This window comes from Aegilops tauschii, chromosome 1 (assembly GCF_002575655.3).
Source record: "Aegilops tauschii subsp. strangulata cultivar AL8/78 chromosome 1, Aet v6.0, whole genome shotgun sequence".
Taxonomy (NCBI): Eukaryota; Viridiplantae; Streptophyta; class Magnoliopsida; order Poales; family Poaceae; genus Aegilops; species Aegilops tauschii.
The window spans coordinates 422677261-422693882 of record NC_053035.3 but is presented as its reverse complement, the minus strand read 5'-3'; the positions used below and the strand labels follow the sequence as shown (position 1 = coordinate 422693882).

Below are 16622 nucleotides of genomic sequence, written 5' to 3'. Positions count from 1 at the left end.
CCCGCCCACGCCAGCGCCCCGCGCGGCTCCAGCCCAAAACCTTTTACGGCCCGGCGCGGCGGGCCGGGCCCCGCCGCCGTCTGTGCGGCGCCGCACGCGCGGGGCCTCCGACCCCCACCCCGCAGCCGTGCTGCCCCCCGACCCACGACACCACGTGAACCACCGAACCGTGCCCCGGCACGTCGCCGTGCGTGCGTGGTGCGTCGCTCTCGCTCGCTCGGCCGGCCACCTGGTCTGGGTCTGGCCTGCCACACACGCATCCCGGGGCCACACGGGTCAAAAGGCCCCGCGGCACATACGTACCATCACCACCTGGCCGGCGAAGGGCTGCACCGGCCGTACAATGCGACGTAGTACGTGACACAACGTAACGTGCAGGCCAGGCTCAGGCCGCTTTGCCCGGCCGCGCACGGCAGCGCAGGGTCAGTGGGTAGCGTAGGCCGGCTACGGCCGCGCGCGCGGTACGGCGGGACGGGGAGGACGGGACGGGACGGGGTTGGACGCATGATGGATGGTGTAGGGCTTGCGTCACGGCGGCAGGAGGCTGGCAGTGCAGTGCAGGGCGGGGCGGCAGGGCCCCGCGCAGCGTCAAATCGTGCGGCGGCTGGGGCGGAGGCGCCGCACGAGGCCCGGTCAGCGACAGCCTCCCTCCCTCAAACCCCCGACGCCTACCCCTACTCTACCCGCGGTGCCCCAGAGGCCTACGCCGCTAGTGCCACTGTGCCTCCCCACTTCACGAGGCGCGCCATAGCCATGCCATAGCATAGAGTAGGCAGCGAGGGTCCGTCCGTCCCTGTGGGAGAAAGGAGAGCCAGTGAGAAGGACCACGCTCAAGCTCAAGCGTGCCCATCCCGGCCTCCTGCCCTGCCGCTCCGTATAAGAGAGCTACCACTCGCCAGCCAGGGTTCTTCAAAGAAACTCCACCGCACTCGCCAAGACGCCAACCATACTGTGAAGTGAGCGTAGGAGGGAGAGGCGTCATGCAAATGCTGCCGGAGACGAGGGGGCACCGGAGCAGCGGCGTCGGAGGCGGCGGCGCCGGGGCGGGAGGGAGGGCGGACGCGGCGGCGCAGGGGCACTACCGCGGGGTGCGGAAGCGGCCGTGGGGCCGGTACGCGGCGGAGATCCGGGACCCGTGGAAGAAGACGCGGGTGTGGCTCGGCACCTACGACACCGCCGTCGACGCCGCGCTCGCCTACGACCGCGCCGCCGTCGCGCTGCGCGGGCCCAAGGCCAGGACCAACTTCGCCGGCGGCCACCTCGCCCCGCACCAGCAGCAGCAGGCGTGCCTCCTGGCTCCCCGGCCGCCGGCGCGGCCCTTCGGCGGGCGCCTCGACGTCGCCCACCCGTCCCCCTGGCACTTCGTCTACTTCCCGTCCAGGCTGCAGGAGTTCCTCGCGCAGCCGCTGCCGGCGGGTGACGCGAGGGACGCCGCCCCGTCGCCGCCGTCCACGGTGCTGGAGCTCCGGACGGGGCCCAGCAGCTGCCCCCAGTTCGACCTCAACGAGCCGCCGTCGCTCATGTTTGGGTCGTGATCTCTTCCGCCGCGCAGGGGTGTAGAGCTCCAACTTCCAAGTGTAGGATCATGGTAGGTACTACGTACGTAGCGAGTAGAGGTAATTTAGCGGGGTGGTGGAGAAGACTCGTCCGTGTGCTGTGTACATAAACTGCTGCCCATTTTAGCAAAATTTCACCTTGTGTCGCCTTGGTTGGTGTTCGTTTTTGCTGATCTCTTGCAGTTCTGGCCTCCTTGGTGGTGTCTCTTTGCAAGACACTTTAACCCGAGACTGGTTTTCTTTGCCGCTTCTAAGCTGAGTTAGTGTTCGTGCGATATCCCATGGAATGGACATGGTTCCCTGAGTCGCATGTGGCCCAGGTGCTCGTCCGTGAGCCCAAGCGTACGTGCGGTGTGGTGCACGAATGCGTCAGTTTTGGCTCCACAGAGGTTGTTAACCGCAGCGTCATTGTGTTTATAAATTGTTCCTGTCGCAGTAAGCCCCAATGGAGCACGCGAAGTATAAATTTATAAGCGAAACGTCCAACTATTTCAAGTTAATGATCCTTGTGCTGAATTGTCTGTAATGATATGTGAGAAGTGATGTTGTGATTATTGTTATTTTATGTTTTGAGATTACTGTTATTATTGTTATTCGGTTGTCTAGCAGTTGTAGAAACTATGACCAGTACAATTCCAATTCAGTTTGTCTAATTCACATCTAGATGTTTTTTTAAGGATGTCACATCTAAGATCCCACAAATATATAATGCAACAACAAGAAACAAAAAAACTAGAAAAAAAATAGACCACAAAATAGAGTAGACATCAGCTTAGATGTGTCCTAGATAGACCCATTCCAATTACTCTTCAATTTCAATGCGCTATGTCAGAACTTACTCCAAAGAATAAAGCTTCCTAGTGCAGAAGGATACAAGTTAGTACTCCCTCCGTTCCAAAATACTTGACTTTCATTTGTTCAAAAATGGATATACCTATATATACTAAAACATGTCTAGATACATCTATATTTTGACAAATGAAAGGCATGTATTGTGGAACGGAGGGACTTGAAAGTCACGCAAGCTCTTGTACATATTATTCTCTCTTCTATAAAGCTATTATTCTCTCTTCTATAAAGCTAAGGTACGTCATTGGCATACCCTCAAAAAAAAGTCACGCAAGCAACAAAAGCATAAGTTTACATTTCTAATAGTGTAACAATTGGTTATTTACATAAACACACATCTAACCATACCTCATATCATTCTGACAGAACCAGAGTGTTTGTTCTGAAAGACACATGAGGGCATACCAGGATTACAAAGTTACTTGGTTGAACAATAGGTTCCATTGGGAACCAAGAAAATATTAGTAATTCACATTCAGTTAGGCCTACATACATCAAATACCTTAAGTGACCAAATGTTCTAGTCTCATCCTGTCATTCTTATTCTTATGGCATAAAACCATCTTAGCAGTACAATAAAGCTTGATGCCAAAGGAACCTCGGTTCCATGATGGGTACAACAGAAGATTACATTGAGATGAAACTCCAACGTGCAGACTACTGAACTAGCTTCATGCTCTCAGCGAAGCTTCGAGGGTTGTTGGTTTCGTGCTCTCGGCAAAGCTTCCAGGGTTGATAGTTATACTCTTGGTGCAATTATCAGTCTTGTAGATGCCAACCAGCCTATCAGCTAGTTCAAACATGTTGTTTCTGAGACTGCAGAAAGGATGACAGACATTAAGTTAATCAAACGTGAAAGGGGCAAAGCCTAATAACAAAGCATTTACCTACAAGGATTTTTCAGCTTGATCAAAAGATATAGGATCAAGAGAAAAGGTAAATTTGAGAGAAGAGAGCTGAAATAAGCATACCTAATAATAATGAACTGGGCGTCCTTGGTACGATCTTTCACATAATGTCCAACAATGGATACATTCTTAAAATCTGCAAACAGGAGTTTCATTAGCCCATTTGAAATGTAAGATTATTAGTTCAAGAAGGTCACAAGACTTACCCAATGCTGCATCTATCTCGTCCATAACATACAATGGAGTTGGTTTATAATGGTGAAGAGCAAACACTAGAGCCAGGGAGCTAAGCGTCTGTACGACAACAAATGTTTCAATAGGTATATACCCAACAGAGTAAGATTATGATGAGAAATGTTTGCAATCCATTTAACATGTAGATTGCACAACAAAACAGTACATCTGTACATGTTAGGGATTTAAACATTTTATACAATATATCAAACACAACTAATCAAGTTGCACATTTCATGCAGTCTGCAAAATACGAAATAGTTGTATCGCTGTGTAACGCGAGGCAAATCATAAACAAGTAAAAAAATAAGTTAGATTTGCATACTAGCACCTTAGCTCTTGATTGATAAATGGAGGGCTAGGGGTATGTTGGTTCTTGCCCACCTTCCCTGCCAAAGAATTGGCTCAACAATTTTTTTGGCAGAGTACTTCATCCTTTGTTGGGCAATTTTGGCACAGTTTGTGAAGGAAACAGCAAAGGGTCCAAACTCCAAAGCCAGCGAAATTTTGGAAACACACCAGGCAGTATATTTGCCATGAAGGTTTGTGAGTTGGTGGCATAAGCCAACACACATCACAGGTAATTTTTTACTCTATATATATTATGCACTGCAATATCTTAAATATGAATGTACAGCCATTTTAACCAAGAAACCAATTCAAACATAAGTTGATAGTGTTATATTTTAAATTTGAATTAAAAATCTCATTTTGCATCTTCAGAAAAGGTTGTGGATTTGATGGAGGCTAACTCAAGTGCCTGGTCTGCTAAATGAGGGCACACAACTTCTCTAAAACATCTTTATATCCCAATCTGAAGTGTGAGAGCTAGAAAGTATCTTAATTACCAAATGAGCAATAATGCAGTACGACATCTCTGATATCTTTATGGTGGCCTCAATTTTTCATGTGGTGTCATTGGTAAAGCCCATCATTAGGTATTAGGAAAACAATGAGCAATATGCACCTATTATTCACTAAAAATATGAAGTTCTAATAATGACTTTCTGATTGACATCTTTATTCATAACATAACGATAAAAGAGCTTAACTTTCTCTAACATTCTATAAGTGTGGAAAAAGAAATACCTTCTCGCCACCAGATAGGTTGGCAATGTTCTTCCAGCTTTTCTTGGGAGGCCTTACGCTGAAAACAACACCTTCTGAAAATGGATCCAACGAATCAACAAGTTCCAGCTCCGCATCTCCTCCAAGTGTAATCATCTAAAACCACAAGATAATATGTTGGAATCATTTCAGTATCTTCAAAAATAAGCATCAATGTAGTGAACATATCATTGTTCCACCAATGAAGTCATATACTTTAGTCACCAGGCTTGCTTTCTTCTACTCCGCCTTTCAGAATTGTTGATTCACAAGAAATGTGTACGAGGAAAGCACTGATTATAATTGTTAAATTTCAGTTCATAGGGGCAATTACAGTCTAATCAAATCAACTCTTGGATTATGTGTCAAATTTGTCAAATGGTGATAGAGTTTGTCAAATTACATGCTTGTTATGCATATTCATACCTGGTACATCTCTTTCAGTTTCAGAGAGATCAAGTTGAACCCTGCCATGAACTCATCTAACCTGCAATAATATATACTGCATGTAAGATGCCAAATCAGCAAATACTCTTATTAAAAACGAAATCAAAACCAGTACCTTCTCTTCCTCAGCCCATCATATAGCTTCTTAAGATCATCACGCTCCTGAGTGGTAGCATTTAGCTCATCAACACGTTCGCCATATAAACGAGCCTTTGTGCGATACCTGATTCGACCAAAGATAAGCAATGAATACATTGATGGGCAAAGGTTCTGTCAATAGGTATAGAGCATTAGTCCATACTCTGCTATTGAATCCAGATTTGGACTCGAGTCTTTAATCTGCGCTTCCAGCAATGCCACCATCTCCATGGCTTTTTTCAGGTCACACATTTCATTGAGATGCTCATCACTTAGTGTTTCTTTAAGTTTCTCAGGATCAATCGCATCCTTCTGGAGTCTGATGACGAAAAAAACATATCCTCATTTGAAAACAGCAAAGAAAACATGCATGATTCATAAGTAACTGAAAAATATAGCATTTGCACATACTGATCCATGTGTTTGGCAAGATTTGTCTGAATGTCAGCTAGCCTTTTCTTATATGCCTTCACCTTCATTTCCCACTCCTTGGCAAGCTTTTTTGTATCTTGCAGTTTGTACTCTGCATCAACCTGTTTTTACACATAAACAGTTCATGTTTTCTTGCATAAAAGTTCAGTTCGTTAAAACTTACAAGAGTCATCGTGACCAAGTTCATGAAAGTATAATAGGATCTAAATTAATGGGAGAGACCTCAGTGGCTCTTAGTTCATCCACCACTTTCTTTGTTTTATTGTAATCTTCCTTTGTCTTGTCAAGCTCCTCTTTATGGGTGTCAATCATCTACAAGTCAAAACGGGATAAATATGCAACCCAGTCAAGGTCCAGGCCGTAGAGTAACATAACTAACTACCTCCTGGGTCTTCTTATAATCTTCTTGAACCAGAAAAGCCTTCTTCTCAATCTCTTTGAAAACGGACATTAACTTCTCCTTTTGAGCAAGCAGATTTTCCATTTCTTTTTTGGCCTCCTCAACGCCCTTGGCTAACTTTTTCATCAACTTTTCACAAGTAGTTATTTTAACTTTGTGGCGATTGATGTCCGAGCTAGTTTTGTCAAGTTCCTGATGTTTGAAGCACGAAATCGTAAACGTCAGAGTAAGAGAAACACACACACACACGCTCACCCCAGAGAAAAGAAATAAACATGCAAGAATGTGCTTACAGATTGGATTTTTTCTACTTTTGCCTTCTGATCCTTGAGCACCTGCCCCCCTGCATTTTCAATTTTCTGCTGAAGTTCTGAAGCCTGTTGTAAATTCAACCAAACTCAAGTTACGGTTAATGTAATAGAGACTGTATTTATAACAACAATGCTACAAGAAATTGGAACATAGCATTCAACTGGGAGAGGCCGAAATTTTAAGAGTGTTTCACATTTTTTTGGCAAAATGAGACTTCAAGGTTTGTATAGGCACTTGCCTGATCTTTGAGCTTGCTAGAACTCTTCTCAAGCTTCTTTAGTGCAACTTGTTCAGTAGAAATAAGGTCATCCAGCTCTTTCATTCTGCTGATCTCGTCATCTTTGGGATTTGCTGCAGCCTCCAGTGAATCTAGTCGCTTCTCATTGTAAGTGTATTGGGCATTCATACTCTCAACCTTTTACAGGAGGAATAAAGGTAAGGTGATCTCAACATAACAGAAAACTTGAAGAATAAGAAGAACATTTGTAGTTTATACCTCCTTTTTCGCTTTTGCCAGTTCCATCTCAAGTCGAGATTTAGCATCTTCCAGGGACCGGTAGCGTTTTTTAGCATCATTGATATTTTCACGCAGCTTGCTGAGTTGGTCAACAAGTTTGTTGAGATCATTTTCAGCATTCATAACAGCCTCTTCTGAAACACTTTCTCGGATGGATGTGCCCATCTTGCCACCTCGTGGTTTGCCACCACCACCACTCATGGTCCCAGACTTCTCAAAAAGTGCACCGTCGAGGGTAACTACCCGGCGAAACTCATTATCAGCAGTATATGCAATTCGAGTGGCCTGAAAACAAAAAACATATGCTTGCTGTTACTGCTTAAATGCAAGCAGCAGAAGGAGTGGTATTGCTTGGTAACAGAATATGGTATGTTCCTGAATAAAGTAATTTTCAGTATGGCAGTTCCATGAAAATGCTAGGGAGCCAATTGAGATATAGTTTGAGAAACAAACAAATAAGGCACATAATAAATGCAGGCAGCTAAGACATCCACAAATAAACTAAGTGGAACAGACAAACTTCAAGATTTACCTGATCAAGATCCTTTGCAACAACAGTATTGCCCAAGGTAGCAAAGAAAGCTAACTTCAGCTTCTCATCTTTAACCTTTACCAGATCAAAGAGGCGTGGAACTCCTTCAGGGGTTTTTACTTTTTCTTGTAGCTTACGAAGATGGTGTGCTTGCTTTTCCTGTAATGGTAACATAACAAAATCATGCTCTCGCAGTAAAACAAACAAGGTAAAGGTTTGAATACAGGTACACACAAAAACAAAAAGGAAACAAACTAGAGCATTACCAGTATCATAAAAGTAGCAATCCCAAGATTTCTTCTGCGTAATAGTTCAACACAAGCTTGGGCCGAATTTGTTGTTTCAACAACAATATAATCAAGTCCATGGCACGCTGTCGATATGGCAACATCATATTTTGCTGCAACACAGTAGTTTATAAATTAAATCACATATATAATTTAATAAATGTTTCCACAAAGATATTGTGTAAAATAGAATGCCGCCTCAGATTATAAACCATAGAAATTTCATAAATATTTTATGACCAGTGAGGACCACCTCAGTACCTACAATATGAGATTTGACTGTAAAGTACAGCACCAATAACACAGGATGCTGGAGAACCGCAAAAACTAAAACTAATACGTAAAATCAGAAGGTTCCCAAACTTGGCACATTTGTGGGCTTTGCGTACTGGTACCAAGGGATAAATATTGGCTGGAGAAACCTTGACCTAACAAGCTAATACAAGCAAACAGCAAGGGAAAGTTTTTTTAGCAATAGTGTGTCATTTATAAAGCATTAACCCAATATAAATATTAGTTATCTTAATCAAAACCTCTGGTAAGAGTAAATGCACTTTCCAAAGTCAGCAGTACCAAACGTTACAACTAGATTTCGCTAAATCATGCCGTTACAATACATTTTTAAAAAGGTGCAAGTGAGACACGGAAAAAAATCCCATGTTAAATTAACTCATCAAGTTCATTTGTTCCATCAGATAACATTGGTCAAATGCTCAAAGCTATAATATCAAATTCATTGGTCGCAGTGGAAGTGTGGGGGCGGCGTCCCCATCACCTTGCTCATGTGCAAGCAAATGAGAATTTGTTTCCTGAGCAACAAAATCGAGATGTGTTCCCGAGCACTAAAAAGAGAACTCTTCAGCACCCAAATGTAGAAAATCAGCAGTCCAAGGTTGGAATAGTTTAACTGCATTCATTTAAAAGTCATTCTTCTATGGCTATGGTTTATATCTTACCATCAATTGCACCAAGATCACCTAGCCTTCCATAAATGCCATCTATTTCCTTTGATTCTTTAGCTTGTAGAATTGCTTTCAAAACAGTGCCATGATTCTTCTCAGAATCCCTCGTCGATTTAATCTCCACAACTTTCTGCCTAGCTGCTTGTTCAAGAGGAATTAGGGACTCCTCTTGTTTTAGGCATTCCTGTTACAGATTCCAATGTTAGAGATCCAGGATATCCAGGATCCTCAACCGCATAAGGCTGATGAACTTAATAGTTGAAGGGAGAAGAAATGACTCAGAACTGATGTGAAGTGATTTACCTGTTCAACTTTACGAGCTTCAGATGCTTCACTCTGATGTTTCTCTATTTTTCCTTCGAGCTCCGTAATAAATGTGTCCTTTGTTTTTATTTTTTCCTTAATGATTTCCATCTGGTTTTGGGCACCAGTTAATTCTGCTCGAGCTCCATCATGCTGAAAAGGTAACAGGGTTCATGTGAATTAACAAAGGTCAGAATATTATATATTTCCATTTTTGTGCCAAAAATCATAAAATAGGAACACAAAAAATCCTGGAGTCTGGCTCCTGCAATGTGATGCTGAATAGTGAATACGTGTGTTCCCATAAGGCAGGTCCAAGTTGTGATGGCAAAACTGAAAACTGTGTTATTGGTAACAGGATTTCTTGCGCTCAATGGAAGACATGTCCAAACTGGCAGCTAGGTGGTATTATCTTGTCTTCCCGGTTTAAAACATTACAAGGCAAGGATAGCTAACCTTCTGTTTCATTAATGTTTTCTCCCCAGATGCAACATTTAAAACATTACAAGGCAAGGATAGCTAACCTTCTGTTTCATTAATTTTTTCTCCCCAGATGCAACATCTAGCCTTCCTTTATGCTCAATAATTTGATTTTCCCATGGTTCAAGCTCAGTCCTTACTTGGGCAAGTTCAGCACGTAGCTTTTCAGTTTCTTCTGCAATTACAAAAAAATGGGTATCAAACAAAACAGTCCAGGGGGGTGGGGTGGGGAGGCAATACTGAGAGAAAAATATGACCTCGAGAGCTTTCTTTAATTCGCTCCAGTACTTTCTCTTCTTGGTTTAATCGTTCTTGCAATTTTGGTATCTCTTCTTCAAGCTGTGGAATGAGATTGGTTGATTCTTCAATCTCTTTTGCTGATCCTTCAATTTTAGAGGTATCCTGGAAGGTGAAACTTTAGACTTTGTTGCTTGAGTTACAACTGAAATCATTTTAAAATACCTTTTCAGCTTTGTCCTCCAGCTTCTTGATCTTCTGCTTGAGATGTTTTAAATCTTCCCTGTGTTTTACATCTTTTCTCTCAAATTCCTTAAATTGATCCTTGCAGACTTTCATGTTATTCTCAAGTTCCTGATCATATAAAGAGAGCAAACATTAAAGACAGGCATTTAATTAGACCAAAAGTTAAACGAGCAAAGAAATCACTAAATACGTAAGAGCAATTCAACTTTGAATTCACAGCAAGGTTCCAGAAAATATAATTTAAGACCACACCTCTTGCCTTTTGACACGCTTGTTGTAAGCTTTCTCCATTTCCTTCAGCTCCTGAGAGTTCTGTTTAATTTTTTCCCTGGATTATAACCAAAACAATTAGTACTAAACTCATGACTTCTGTTCATGTACAAACATGGCAATAAATCACCTTTCGGAGGCAAGGTTCTTCGCTAGGTCCGTAACATTCTCTTCGAGCTGAGTAACATGTGATGTAGCATCATCAGAGGCCATTGTGGTTGCCTTTTCTTGCCATTTCAAAAGCAAAAGTTCCTTCAGCATGTATGCTTCAGCTTCATTTTTTGCATTCTACAGGAAGAAAGCACCATCAGTAGTGTTAATCAACCAAAAGAATCAATTTATGACATCAGATCAGCACCTCTAAACTGTCCCTTTCCTTCTCAGCCAATTTCAGCATCTGCACTGACGCGGTTCTCTTTTCATTGAGCACTTCCAACCTAAAGGGGTTAGAGAACATGAGAATGATTACATCACACTACATGGACAACACGCACTCATCATGAAAACAGGCATTGAAAATTTTGGTAACTTACTGTTTGTTAGCTTCTTCGATTTTCTCAACATATTGGTTTGTCCCAATGATGTCTTCTAGATATTCTAGAAAACCCTCGTCATGTGGACTTTGAGCTTTGGGTTTCATCAGGGAGATCTGCTCAACCTCACCCTATACAGCAACCAGCTCAGAAGTCAGGTATTTGTAATACGACAAAATACAGTTGGAAAAGCACCTTATGACTGCCTAGCAATTCCATGTAGACTTAAACCAAGAAATATGCAAAGGGTGAAAAATTTATGAAGGTAATCAAAAGTAAGATGTTATCTAACAAAACATGAAGTATCCATATAATGGCAATGCAAACTGAGGGAAGTGCACAAAACCTGAAGGATCAGAAAGCGATTATTATCAAGGTCCACTCCTTTGCCCTTCAACACTTTAGTTACTTCAGTAAAATTGCTTCCACGGTTATTTATGTAATATCTAGAGGTGTTGTCACGGAACGCAACTCTTGTTATGGAAAATTCACTGCCCTCAACAACCTTGTAGTTTCCACCATCCTGCATATGGCAACAGAGAAAAAGGAAACAAGGAATTATGGCCTAATGAAGCGATAAGAAACAATAAGGACATGGCTCAAGCAATACCAGATCAATGATTTCTTGAAAATGGACAGAAACACCAGCACTGTCTAGGTTCTGGTGATTGGAAGAGTTGTGTATGAGCTCTGAGACCTTGTTTAGGCGCATCTGCAGTTAGGACAGAACTAATCAGAAACAATATACATAATGCGAAACAACCAATAAATAGATTGTTCTAAGTCAAAAAAAAATCTACTGAATGTGAGGTCATCTTTTGTGAGCTTGAGAAAAGAAATTTACATTGTTAATCAAAACATCCAAAGAAAACATTTCAACCTTTGCAGGAAATGGCCTATGGAAAATGGGAGGACAGTACTTCATAAAGAAAGGGTCACACCATGCCAACTATTGAAAACATCCCACTTGACCACCACAAACTTAGTAACCATCAAAGTACCAATATAGTACATCCCTTTAGGCAAAGATGTGTTTACTTTGTCTGTTATACAAAACAAGCATCTCAGTAGGTTGTTAAACTCAACCTTTGGAGTAACTCGGTACCTTGCTGACAGGAATTGCCAGCCTTTAACCCTTGGATAGGGCAAAATAAATAAGGTGACTTGGTAAGATGTGATATGTACATACTACCAGGAATCAAACAAATATCCTGATGAAATGAAAGCATATAAAACATGGAGCATTGATATCCACCTGCTTTGCACGCTTCCCAAACACGAAGAGCATTGCATCAATGACGTTGCTCTTCCCACTTCCATTTGGCCCAACAACAGCCGAAAAGCTCTGCAACCAAGAAAAAACATTATCATAATTTGTTTTGCCTCTAGGAATCGTCACTTGGCATGCACCTAGACAAAAAGCATGCAATCGAGAAAATTATATTGTGCATGAGTCATATCTGCAGCGCGGAAATTCTGTGTCGCACAAAACTATAGAAGGCTAGAACTCTAATTTACTTTCAGGTTATCTCTGCTTATAACATTATATTTGACTAGTGTTGTGGCTGTATAAATTATGCTAAAGGTGTTCTGCATCCTCAGAATATTTATGTGCTTCAGCGATTAAGTGATGTTCATGGTATTATTTCAGTCAACTGCACTCGCATCTGCCTTGTCTTCGCAAATTACAGCCTCTGCACGAAAATATTCACAGCAGACAATCAACTAAACCATACAATCAAGGCATATTGCTTCAAAACTACCCTGTGTCCATTATACTTAAAAATATATGATACAAGTGTTCTGCATCCTTGGCATATTTTTGTGCTTCAGCGATTAAATGATGCTCATGGTATTAGTTCAGTCAAGTGAGTCAACTGCACTGGCATCTATCTTGTCTTTGCAAATTACAGCTTCTGCACGGAAATATTCACAACAGACAATAAACTAAACCATACAAATCAAGGCGTATGGCTTCAGAACCACCCTGTAAACACTATTTTAAGCACTTTGTGTGTGCTGAATGTATCACCATCTAACCAGGTGTTTGTGCTTCATGGTGCCAATTGTGCAGCTAAAAACATTTTGAACAACAAAAATGCCGCAAGCATGTAAGAGCCACCCCAGGGTTTCAGAATCACCATGCGCAAGTACTCCCTCCGTCCCAAAATAAGTGTCTCAAGATTAGTACAACTTTGTACTAGAGTTAGTACAAAGCTGAGACACTTATTTTGGGACGGAGGGAGTAGTTGGCTACAAAATTTCCAGTTCATATTTGATTGGATCACAACTAAGGAGCCAGAACAGAACATTGAAGCCGAAGGAACAATGGATAGTGCAGCTAATTTAGAATTCCGTAGGCATGGGGGAGACCAGAGACGCATCTTCCTAACAAACCATACAAAACTCCTCTCGAGAAGCTAAAACCTGAGTGGAACTGTTGACCAGTTGACATTTCTAGGGTTTTACGGAATTATAGATCGAGTGAAAAATGCAACTCTAGCATGCAAAATTATGTTCCTAGGACCTCGAATCGACTGGCCAAACTGGCGAAAAAGTGGGAAACGGGAGAGGTGGGACTCCGTGTGTGCGACGTCAAGGTAGAAATCAGCTAGGGCTCGCATCTGCGCCAGAGAAGAGGATACCTTGTGGAACGGGCCGATGCGCTGCTCCCCGGCGTAGGACTTGAAGTTGCGGAGAACCATCTCCTGTATGAACAGCCGCGGCTTCGCCGGCCGTCCCGGCGAGCTAGCCGGCGAAGGCGACGGCGGAGGCGAGGTCTCCATGGAAGAGAGGGTTACTGAGATCCCTCGGTATTTCAAAATGGAGTCGCGGGAGACCGGAGCGCGAGGGCCACCGCAGCAGTATTACCCACCCAGCCGACGGTGCTGACCCGGCACCAGATCTCCGCCGTTGCCGCCGCCGCCGCTTTCCCTGGGCGAGGCCGGAGGGGGGGGGGGGGGGGGTAAGGGTGCGCAGAGGAGCGAGCTGGTGGTGGGGAAATTTGGGGGAAAGTCGAAGTGGCTGGGAGGGAGATGCGGATTTGGGGGTTCGGGGGGGATTTTTTGGGAGGGAAAACTGGAAGGTTGGGAGGGTTTCCGCCCTTCGTGTGATGTCAGACCAAAATTAATCGGAAATCTGTGGAGCTGGGTTGGACTACATGTGGGCCTGAAGTTGGCTTATATATGGGCCATGCTTCCTGTTATGTTGGGCTATACATATAAGCCATGCCCATATGCTTACATCTAGTAGTTTTTTTCCTAAAAAAATCTATTTTTTTAGTTGCAATAATAAATCCCCCAAATAAAAAAAAAGACCTGTGGCCACATTTAAAAAAGGAAGAATGTAGAATTTTGGTGGATATAATTTGTATAAGAAATATTCCTTTGATACCCTTTGGGACAAATGGATTGCCATCCTGCATTCATTTGATATTCATATGGAATTTTATAGGAAACCGAACATGATGTCACCTCATGTTTTTTTTGCTCTAGTGTCTACAGTTCATGTGCCTTTTTGCGGTACATCCAAACCACGATTTGGGGATTTTTCCTACAATTTTTATTCCTATAGGGGTACAGGATTCATGACATCTCAATTTCTAATTTTTTAACAAAATTACTATGTTTTGATGAGTTCCTTTCATAATAGGCTTTAGATTATTATAGCAGCTTTTAAAAAAGGTCGGTTGTATTTTCCTAGTGAATTTATGTAGGGTAATAGGTTACTTAAGAGAGAGCAAATAGGCTCCTTTGTCTTACACAAGAAGATTGTCTTGTGATACCTAAGGTAAATTTCTAAGTACAATTTGGTCACCGCATATTTTTATAGGCATGCAACTACTAAATTCTAAATATAACACTAAAAAAATATGTTAAACAGATTTTCATTAACATCTCTAAATGTTATGAAGGTCTAAGAGGCGACTGTATTTTTTGGTATTATATGCCATCCTTTGGGGAAGTGGATGGGTGAGTTAATGCGGCTGTTATTAAATTAGTGGCTAAGTTTTTGTTTAAACTGACAGGGGGCTCCCCCACTTGAATTGATCTCATACAAAAAAAATGATCCAGTTTGTAAGGGAAATTGCATCAGAAACCTTAACAGACCGAGGGGCAATAAATCTTGCTGAAGCAGTAACACAGAAAACAAAACAAAAAACAAGTACTCCCTCCGTCCAAAAATACTTGTCATAAAATTAATAAAATGGGATGTATCTAGACATATTTTAGTTTTAGATACATCTCTTTTTATCCATTTTGATGACAAGTATTTTCGGACGGAGGGAGCATGACGGGGAGAGGATGGCAGTGCTGCGATGCCAATAGGCACTGCCACCAAATCCAACACGATTGGATAAGTTCGTGCATCATTTCTACTCCTATCATTTTTCGCATAAATTGACGTGGCAACTATGTATTTCTTTGCTTTACTTATTAAATGAATCTTTCTTCAAAAGTTAGGGTGTGTTTGGATGGGGAATGAAGTGGAATGGAACATCATGGCTCCAATCATAGCAATGGGTTGGTTTTATCCCTGTGTTTGGTTGAGGACGATGGTAGAATGGAATGGTGACATTTCAGTGTTTGGTTGGTGAGATGGAATGTAATGGATTCGGCTCTCCTCATATCTCTTGGTGTGATTACTTCTCAAATGCGTATATACAATATGAACAATTGTAGCTTTATATGTTTAATAACAAATTATATGGCATTTCGATTGTATTTGTAGCACAAATAATTTATAAATCCACTCACAACTATACACAAAGTGACCCATATCTCAAAAAATGCATCTCAATTTGCATTTTCCTGGACATTTGCACTGAATAGAAGATGAAACATACGCTAATTGTTATGCAGGAAGCATCAAAACATGCCTACAAACAAAAAGAATAACTAGATTGTTGCATTGAGTAAAAACATCAAATTAGAGGAAGAACAGGAAGTGTCTCTTGGCATTCCTAATATCAAGGTGTTGGGAAACGTAGCATGCAATTTCAAAAAAATTCCTACGCTCACGCAAGATCTATCTAGGAGATGCATAGCAACAAGAGGGAGAGAGTGTGTTCACGTACCCTCGTAGACTGAAAGCGGAATCGTTTGACAACGCGGTTGATGTAGTCGAACTTCTTCTCGTTCCGACCGATCAAGCACCGAACGTACGGCACCTCCGAGTTCTGCACACGTTCAGCTCGATGACGTCCCTCGAACTCTTGATCCAGCAAAGTGTCGAGGAAGAAGATGAGTTCCGTCAGCACGACGGCGTGGTGATGGTGATGGTGAAGTTATCCGCGCAGGGCTTCGCCTAACCACTACGAAGATATGACCGGAGGCGTAAACTGTGGAGGGGGGGCGCCACACATGGCTAACAATTGTTGGTGTGTGTTCTAGGCGCCCCCTTCCCACATATATATAGGTGGGAGGGGGAGAGGGACAGCCAAGGGCACCCCAAGTAGGAGTAATCCTACTTGGGGGCCTTGTCCAATCCCCCCCCTTACCATATCCACCGGAGGGGGAAGGAAAGAGGAGGGAGGAGGGAAGGAAAGGGGAGGCCGAATCCCTCCCCTTCCTTCTTTCTTCCCCTCTTTCCCTTTCCCTCAGGCGCAGCCCATATGGGGGCGTAACAGCCCCTGCTGGCTGCCGCGTTTCTCCTCTTGGCCCATTAGGCCCATATAGTTTGCCGGGGGGTGCCCGGAACCCCTTCCCGTGACCCGATATGTACCTAGTACCCTCGGAACACTTCCGGTGTCCGGACCATTTCGAGACTCCTCGTCATGTCAGTGATCTCATCCAGGACTCCGAACAACATTCGTCCACCAAATCACATAACTCATATAATATAAAATCATCATCGAACGTTAAGCGTGCGG

General features: G+C 42.9%; 2 protein-coding genes across 2 annotated transcripts; one reads left to right on the top strand and one right to left on the bottom strand.

The window, feature by feature from the left end:
• The first annotated feature begins 700 nt into the window (after positions 1 to 700).
• On the top strand, positions 701 to 1705 carry LOC109775933 (ethylene-responsive transcription factor FZP-like). Its single transcript, XM_020334632.4, has one exon. It carries the CDS (start codon positions 981 to 983, stop codon positions 1533 to 1535), a length of 555 nt encoding a protein of 184 aa, XP_020190221.1. The 5' UTR covers positions 701 to 980; the 3' UTR covers positions 1536 to 1705.
• A 980-nt stretch (positions 1706 to 2685) lies between these two features.
• LOC109775934 (structural maintenance of chromosomes protein 4) lies at positions 2686 to 13767 on the bottom strand. The gene is made up of 28 exons (XM_020334634.4): positions 13396 to 13767; positions 12006 to 12095; positions 11361 to 11462; positions 11097 to 11273; positions 10751 to 10881; positions 10576 to 10654; positions 10348 to 10505; positions 10200 to 10275; positions 9927 to 10055; positions 9722 to 9866; positions 9509 to 9639; positions 8985 to 9137; positions 8676 to 8865; positions 7699 to 7832; positions 7433 to 7591; positions 6880 to 7185; positions 6622 to 6798; positions 6365 to 6448; positions 6054 to 6263; positions 5894 to 5983; positions 5651 to 5772; positions 5403 to 5558; positions 5217 to 5324; positions 5081 to 5141; positions 4637 to 4771; positions 3520 to 3607; positions 3377 to 3449; positions 2686 to 3221 (listed from the first exon to the last, which is right to left on the bottom strand). Exons 1-28 carry the CDS (start codon positions 13534 to 13536, stop codon positions 3077 to 3079), a joined length of 3750 nt encoding a protein of 1249 aa, XP_020190223.1. The 5' UTR covers positions 13537 to 13767; the 3' UTR covers positions 2686 to 3076.
• Between the last annotated feature and the right edge of the window lie 2855 nt (positions 13768 to 16622).

What these genes read in the sequence shown, in the direction of transcription:
- LOC109775933 (XM_020334632.4), top strand. Translation starts at nt 981, where the DNA reads ATGCAAATGCTGCCGGAGACGAGGGGGCACCGGAGCAGCGGCGTCGGA.
- LOC109775934 (XM_020334634.4), bottom strand. Translation starts at nt 13,536, where the DNA reads ATGGAGACCTCGCCTCCGCCGTCGCCTTCGCCGGCTAGCTCGCCGGGA. An exon ending in AAAAATTAATGAAACAGAAG is followed by an intron (nt 9,138 to 9,508) that starts GTTAGCTATCCT and finishes TTACCTTTTCAG; the next exon opens with CATGATGGAGCTCGAGCAGA. An exon ending in TTGCAAAGGATCTTGATCAG is followed by an intron (nt 7,186 to 7,432) that starts GTAAATCTTGAA and finishes TTTTGTTTTCAG; the next exon opens with GCCACTCGAATTGCATATAC.